Source organism: Arvicola amphibius, chromosome 8, assembly GCF_903992535.2.
Source record: "Arvicola amphibius chromosome 8, mArvAmp1.2, whole genome shotgun sequence".
NCBI classification, from domain to species: domain Eukaryota; kingdom Metazoa; phylum Chordata; class Mammalia; order Rodentia; family Cricetidae; genus Arvicola; species Arvicola amphibius.
The window spans coordinates 31958394-31965965 of record NC_052054.1 but is presented as its reverse complement, the minus strand read 5'-3'; the positions used below and the strand labels follow the sequence as shown (position 1 = coordinate 31965965).

The window sequence follows — 7572 nt, the reverse complement described above, 5'->3', positions numbered from 1 at the left end:
GTTGCTGAGCTGGCTTCTCTGGGGAGACAGCTGAGTAGCAAATATAATTCAGCCTTGGGTGGTCAAGCTGTTTCTCAATCCAGGTGGCCACAGACGAGATGCTCAAATGGTAAGATGACACCCACATGTGAAAAATGGGTTTTCAAATGATTAATGAATTTGATGGTAAGAGAGTAATAATAATATAAAACATAATAATATAAAATAAATTCTACATTAGATTATGTACATAGCTAAAAATTTATTTAGTAACACATTTGACACTGAAAATGACTTTATGGATCAAGTTATTTAATAACTCTGGTGTACTTTTGGGAAAGACTAAAATGGTTATAAACAGCGCATGGAAATAATGATTATAAAGGATACTTATTTTACCTAGAGTTGTTTTGTTTTTTGTTTGTTTGTTTTTCTCTCCCAGAAGCCTTTGAAGTTGTCACCCTGTTTTTTTTTTTTTTCTCTAGATTTCTAGAACGGAAATCTGGGAAGTTGAGAATTATCAAGACTGAAGGCAATGGCAAGCAGCTTTTCCCCTTCGGGATCTTTGGAGCTCTGCTACGAGAATGTGAATGGATCCTGCATCAAAAGTCCTTATTCCCCGGGCCCCCGCGCTATCCTCTACGCGGTCCTTGGTTTAGGAGCCCTGCTGGCAGTGTTTGGAAACTTACTAGTCATTATCGCTATCCTCCACTTCAAACAGTTACATACACCTACGAACTTTCTGGTGGCATCCCTGGCCTGTGCTGACTTCTTGGTGGGAGTGACCGTGATGCCCTTCAGCACAGTGCGGTCCGTGGAGAGCTGCTGGTACTTTGGGGAGAGTTACTGTAAGTTCCACACTTGTTTCGACACCTCCTTCTGTTTTGCGTCCCTGTTTCATTTATGCTGCATCTCCATCGACAGATACATTGCAGTTACAGACCCGCTGTCGTATCCCACCAAGTTCACCGTGTCGGTTTCTGGAGTATGCATTGCTCTCTCTTGGTTCTTTTCTGTCACATACAGCTTTTCTATCTTTTACACAGGAGCCAATGAAGAAGGGATCGAGGAATTAGTGGTTGCTCTGACCTGCGTGGGAGGCTGCCAGGCTCCACTGAATCAAAACTGGGTTTTACTTTGTTTCCTTTTATTCTTTCTGCCCACTATTGTCATGGTGTTTCTATACGGCAGGATATTTTTAGTGGCAAAGCACCAGGCTAGAAAGATCGAGAGTGCGGCCAATCAAGCTCAGGCCTCCTCAGAAAGCTACAAGGAAAGAGTAGCCAAAAGAGAGAGGAAGGCTGCCAAAACCCTGGGGATTGCCATGGTAGCGTTTCTCGTGTCTTGGTTACCGTACATCATCGATGCTGTGATTGATGCCTACATGAACTTCATAACACCTCCCTACATCTATGAGATATTAGTGTGGTGTGTCTATTACAACTCAGCCATGAACCCCTTGATATACGCCTTTTTTTATCCTTGGTTTAGGAAGGCAATAAAACTGATTATGAGTGGCAAAGTCTTCAGGGGAGACTCATGCACAATCAATTTATTCTCTGAAGAGGCAGACGTAGGCTAAACAGATGGCCACAGAGATCTGAAAGTAGGCTTGGGTTGAAGGTCAGAGGCAAAATAAACACTCTGATCCAGGGAAGCCGCATAATCTTTCACCAAGTAGGAGACCTGACATTCAAGGGTCACTCCAAAGCCTTCTTCTTTTCCCTGTGTCTATGCACCTTTAGTGCTGAAAACACATAAAAACAGAGTGTGTGTTTTAACACAACAAAAACTCAGATATTGACTCCAGGAACAGCTCCCACTTTCTAGTCAGTTTCTACATTTCTCAATTAATATGAATCTAATTCATTTTGATTAAAATATGTGTTGTATGTTTCAAGATACAGTGAGAACCCCAAAACAACTAAGGACAAGGCGATTCCCACTGCGCATGCCATTGAACGATGAATGGCCTTACGTCGTTGCTTAGGTAGCGGATCACACAAACGATTCTGTAATAAGCTTGTGTTGCAGAATGAAAAGGTTCCAAGCACACAGTTCCATAAGCATTCCATAGGCATCCCTGCTAATGCAGGAAACAGAGATGAGCTAGTTTGAAACCACTTCACCGAAAAGTTAAGCCGCGTCACATTTATGTGCTGATAGATTTCAAGTCGAGCTGAGAGTGTTTCGCCGGAAGAGGACAATGGAGGATGAAACTTCCCAGCAGGGCACCTGGTTGTGGTTCAGAAAGCAACCACAAGCCATGGTTTTGCTGACCACCTTTCAAGGGATCGCTGTTAAGCTTCTGTGTTCTTTCTCCTTCAACTCAAAGCTTCTGAAAGGCTGGACAGTGTGTCAGATGCCTTTATCCCAGCGCCTGTTGTTTTCTTTAGCTGCAAATATAAGCTTTGTACTAACGCTTGCAAGTAATAAATAAATTTATTACTGAAACAACAGAAAGTAAATCCTATGCCGTTCATTTTTAGCTCGTTTATTTTTACTTCGTAGAGCACATTTTTAGCATTTGTAGAGGAATAGACTACAAAAGAAATAAATCCTAACCAGCGACGCTTCCAAATCCTTCCCATCATCACGAAGTGGGGAATGCACTCCCAATCATGTGTCTTGCTATATCTGCAGTCCTTATGTCCTTCCACACAGAAAGCCATCTGGTAAAACGTCTGTGTCTATTTCCCCACCACAGTCAATCAGTCTGTTATCACAGCTCCTTCCTCTCTCCAGTGACACACTGGTTCCTAGAAATCAACCATAACCCTCTTAGCCAGCCGCAGATCCAGACTCTGCAATGTTCAGAGGAGGGCAATGTTCAGAGCCAGAGCTGTGAAGGAGGGAAGGAAGAGCTGCTCTTGGATGCTCACTACATCCGGGACATGTGGCTCAGCTGTGTCTTTCAGCCTGGTGAGCTCTAGGTCCTGAATTACTGGCTTTATTCAGTAAAAGGCTTCAAATTATTACAGAGAATAATTAATCCACTTAAGCCATGGGATACCTATGAAAATAGTATCTCTCATATATAAAGAATATCATTAAAATACAAGTTTAATTTTATTGATCGAATGTAAATCTGTTTTAAAGTGTTACTTAATTCACAATAAATTTTGCTCATATGTGTTTTTTCACATCAATACTTAAAATGACAACTAAATTATATAAAACTGTGTGTTTTTAAAGATCGTATTTAAAAGAAGTACTCAGACATATTATAAGAAATATCAGCGATTGGACAGTTTCCCTCAGTGTTGGTCAAGATTATGATAACTTTTTCCAAACATTTAGTGGTAAGGCTATCAGTAGTTCATCAGGAACAAAATAGAGACAGAATAATAGTGAACTGGGGGTGTAGAACAGGAACAGAGTATCTACTTAGTATGTGTGAGGATCTCATTCCCAGCACAGTCAAGATGGATGAATGGATGACCACAAACCATCATCAATCAGCCTAGAGCTCTAAGAACTGTCAGCGTCACTGAACACAGCTGTAACAGAGTTTTACATTTGTTAAGGAAGCCACAATAAATGCTTAGCCGGCTGGGTTTCATGACCTCCTCATTTTTTACAGCCTGTTGATACATCACATTTGTTTTTATTTCACTCTAACGCCCTTGGCTCAGTTTTGCTCTTACGCATTTGAAGGTTAGCCACAAAAAATTATATTTCTCACTACATTCGTATAGAAAAAAAGCACAAGAAGAGAACAATACTAGAAACACTAATTTCAACTTTATTTTCTAAAATAAGCATTAACGGCAACATACATGTGCCTAGATACCCTGAAAATTTAGTGCAATAATATTATTTTTCTTTTATTGTTAAAATTGATTTATGTTAAAAATAAATGTTTTTGAGGTTACTATACCATTATGCCAACATGATATCAATAAATGTATCTATCATCTCATTGTTAAAAGAATGCCTAATATCTACTCATTCAACAAAATCTCCAATAAAGTATAGCAGAATTGACAATGCTTGTTACAGACATTAACCTTCTGGATCTGTTCCTATTCTAAAGGATGTTGAGCTGTTCCTTCTTCCCAAATTTTCCTGTTTTTTTTTTACCTTATTTTTTTGTTTATATAATTATGTGTCCATGTGTGTATGTGTCTGTCTGTCTCAGCTGGCATTTGTTGTACTCTAAAAGTCACTTGTGGTGATACTAAATCAAGAGTGTGAAAATACTTTCCACTTTAGGTAAATGCGTTTCTGCCTTTTACAAACTAAAAAACTGGACGTTTCGTGAACATACTAAATTGACATACCTTTTGCTTGCTGGTAAAGTCTTGTCTATGCTACTTGAATATTCTGAAAATGGCCTTGCAGTTTTTAAATCTCTAAAACCATTTTTAAAGCAAACAAGTAACCAGTTTTAAATATTTTTACCCAACTAATGATGGTCTGTTAAAATCTTATGTACATTCTCAACCTTTATTTGCTTTGCTTAAATTTCTAATGATTAGTAGTTACGGGAATCCTCAGATTTTAGTATGCTCTTATCTTACATTAACTAAGATCATACATGCCAGTATCTTAGAAACCAACCATAAGGACTGGACATGGCAGGTTTGGTTTTGGCAGCATTTATTTTCATTTGTCTGAGAAGGCTGTGCACAAGGCTAATGCCCAGAGAGAGAGAGAGAGCTCCTCAGCCCAAGCTGCCTGTGTTATAAATGCTCAAATTCATCTACATCATTCACTGGCTTCACTTGGGTTAGGACTTTTACTATTAATGTGGGAGGGTTTATTATCTGTAAAGTGGAAAAAAATAGGGTATTCTCCATGAAGTACTGAGTGCAAAGCAAACTGGACCTACAGATTCCAAAACCCAAAACATGATAAACCACTACAGTGCAATCAGTCTTTCATACCTTATAAATGTTCTCTGTAAGAAAAACCATTAAGATGACTTATTTAAGAGGTTTTTAGTGAATGCCAAATAAAATGAATTAAAAAAAAAAACAAGGCTTACATAAAGAAGTCTCAAGTCCAAACCTCCACAGAGAGATCAGGAATCCAAATGTACAGAATAAAGGCAATGTAATTACAAAGTAAAATGATACCTAGATGAATTTCTTGCATATTATGTGGGTTTTCAGAATAAGTATTTTGCTTTACTTATCGTTAATATTACTTTATAAAGCATTAACAAGAAACATATTTTGAAGGGATTTTATATACTAAATTCTGAAGCTATAGCATATTTTATACACTAAATTTTTCAGTTACAGCCATATCTGTTTTCAAAGTCAATGTTCTATTCACATTGTGAACAGGTAAGGGGAAACACCACTCCAACACTTTCAGAAGTACAAGACAGAGACTATCATCTCAGGAATTACCTAGGAACTGATTTAGATATTTTATTCCATTCAAACACACATGCTTACACTCGTGATAATAAGGCCAGAGGGCAATAGTCTATCATTTTATAAGGCAGTACTAAGTATACTTAGCATTGTACATTATAGTGAAAACCATAAATGTGTAGGGTCCCTGGAGTGACTTATCAAGACAGTAAAATACACTTGAAAGCCCCTAAACTGATGAGTCTCTGCTCTGGCTTTTGTCCTTTCTCTTAGGAGACCCCTGCGTTTCAGGGTACTGTGAACATATTTATGCTGTGCCCTTCCCTCATCAATATGAACTTCTAAACAATAGCCATTTTGCTAAATGAATTGTCATTTAAAATAATTTTTTACAAAACCGACTGTTTCTAGGGGGTTCCTTCTGAGATGGTAGTGAACAGAAGAAATTTTAGAAAACATTCATAGTACATTTGGATGGTAAATAAAATATTGAGTGAAGTTCTAGGAAGGGAAGAGTTAACTAGGTGGGGGAAAAACCTGATGTTGTTGACATCACCTGAGCAAAACCAACACTTCACCTATTGGGAAGAGTTGCCTTCTTTGTGTTCATGTAAGGACACGGTGAACAAATTTAAAATGTAATTGTCCATTTTGGTGAACACCAACAGAACGAGGCAGTTCTTGACACACCCACCTTGAGCTTTTCCTCAAGTTGTCTGAAGTATGAGGTAGAGATAGAATAGTGGAGGCCAGGAACATGAGCTCTGACCTCGTGACTTCCTAAGGGTCCACCAGCCTGCTTCTACCTGACCTCAGATAGCTCATTCCCATTGGATGATCCAGTAAGACCTATCTTACAATGGATAGTGTCAGACACACAAGCTCACTTGATGTTACAGGTCAAAGGTTCTCTCGCCATTTCGGTTCAACAGCACATAAAGAACTGTCTTCCCAAATAGTGTTTTACTCCACCCCTACATATAGCATGGTCTTGCTTCAGAACTACCAAGGGCTCCCCTCTTCATCCCATGAGATCATGAAGAGCTCTACCAGCCACTCTGCTTCTCTTTGATGCTGTGTAGAGATTCAATATGCAGTCATTTGGCCTTTCCTTTAAGTGGGGTATCTTTGACTTACGAAGTATAAAAGCCCTGCATCTTTATAGGTACTGACTATTAACTTACCATCGTATTAAGGTTTTCAGTGTTCTGGGTACCATTTGCTCATTCCTCCCCATGCATCATCAATGTAATGGATTCACACTATCTTCAGAAAGATGCCTGGAAGTTGTTTCCCATTTCCTCTTCCCTGTTTTGGTCTTTATTTTGTTGATTCTATTTTAGAATCATATTTCATCATGTACTTGGAGTTTTGTAATGATTTATTATTTGAAACAAAGCATTCAGCTTTTGTTTTAACTTTATTCCTACCCCCACTTAAAGTATGCATTTAGTGCTTGGTAGTTTTTAATTGTCTCCATCCAGTTGTGAAAGTCCCCACATGACAGTCATTCTCTAAAAGATGCTGTGGGTTCTTACTCAGAACAACATGGAAATGCCAATCGATCAAGGAGTTAAACACTATGTATCTCAGCCCAGGCGAATCGTACAGAGTGTGTAAGAGAGCATGACCAATAAGATTTTGGCGAATGAGCAACTGAATCATCTATTTTATGCCACACAATTAATGTGTATTGTTGTAAACTAATTCCAAAACATTTTTAGTATCCTTGTTCTGAATAGTAGACTATATTTCTCTTTCAGTGTTTTGAATCTACCACTCTGGGGCATGGAGAGGTCTTTAAAAATATCTGAACTGAAAACTGCTTCATCAGATAAGAAATAACTATGTCTCAGGCTAAGAATATTAAGGAAATAATATCATTGCCAAATACTGAACTGTGCCATTTCAGGGCAGTCAAAGAAATTCTTAGTTGTGACTATCAGGAGTAATTCCACAAAGTTATTAGCAGGTAATTAGCGTGTACAGAGAAAAATAACTTATAGAACATTACTAATTATAATTAACAGTAGTGAGGGTGCTTTCAGGTTCGGCACCTTGTACTGTAGGGATTCCTCATGAGGGACTTCACCATAGAGCACGGAGTGGATTGGCTGACTTCTCCAACATCTTAGGGCTTGGAATGCTATTAAAAGTGATCTTACTGAATGTGAAATTATATTATAAGACATCATTTTTTGCAAGGAAGGAATCTATACTTAATTAAACAGGTAATTGGTTTCTGGACAGATAAAAATTAGTATTA

General features: G+C 38.3%; 1 protein-coding gene across 1 annotated transcript; it reads left to right on the top strand.

The window, feature by feature from the left end:
• The first annotated feature begins 514 nt into the window (after positions 1 to 514).
• On the top strand, positions 515 to 1561 carry LOC119821096 (trace amine-associated receptor 9). Its single transcript, XM_038339952.1, has one exon. It carries the CDS (start codon positions 515 to 517, stop codon positions 1559 to 1561), a length of 1047 nt encoding a protein of 348 aa, XP_038195880.1.
• The last annotated feature ends 6011 nt before the right edge of the window (positions 1562 to 7572 follow it).

Excerpts from the sequence above, each read along its gene's own strand:
- LOC119821096 (XM_038339952.1), top strand. The coding sequence starts at position 515 with ATGGCAAGCAGCTTTTCCCCTTCGGGATCTTTGGAGCTCTGCTACGAG.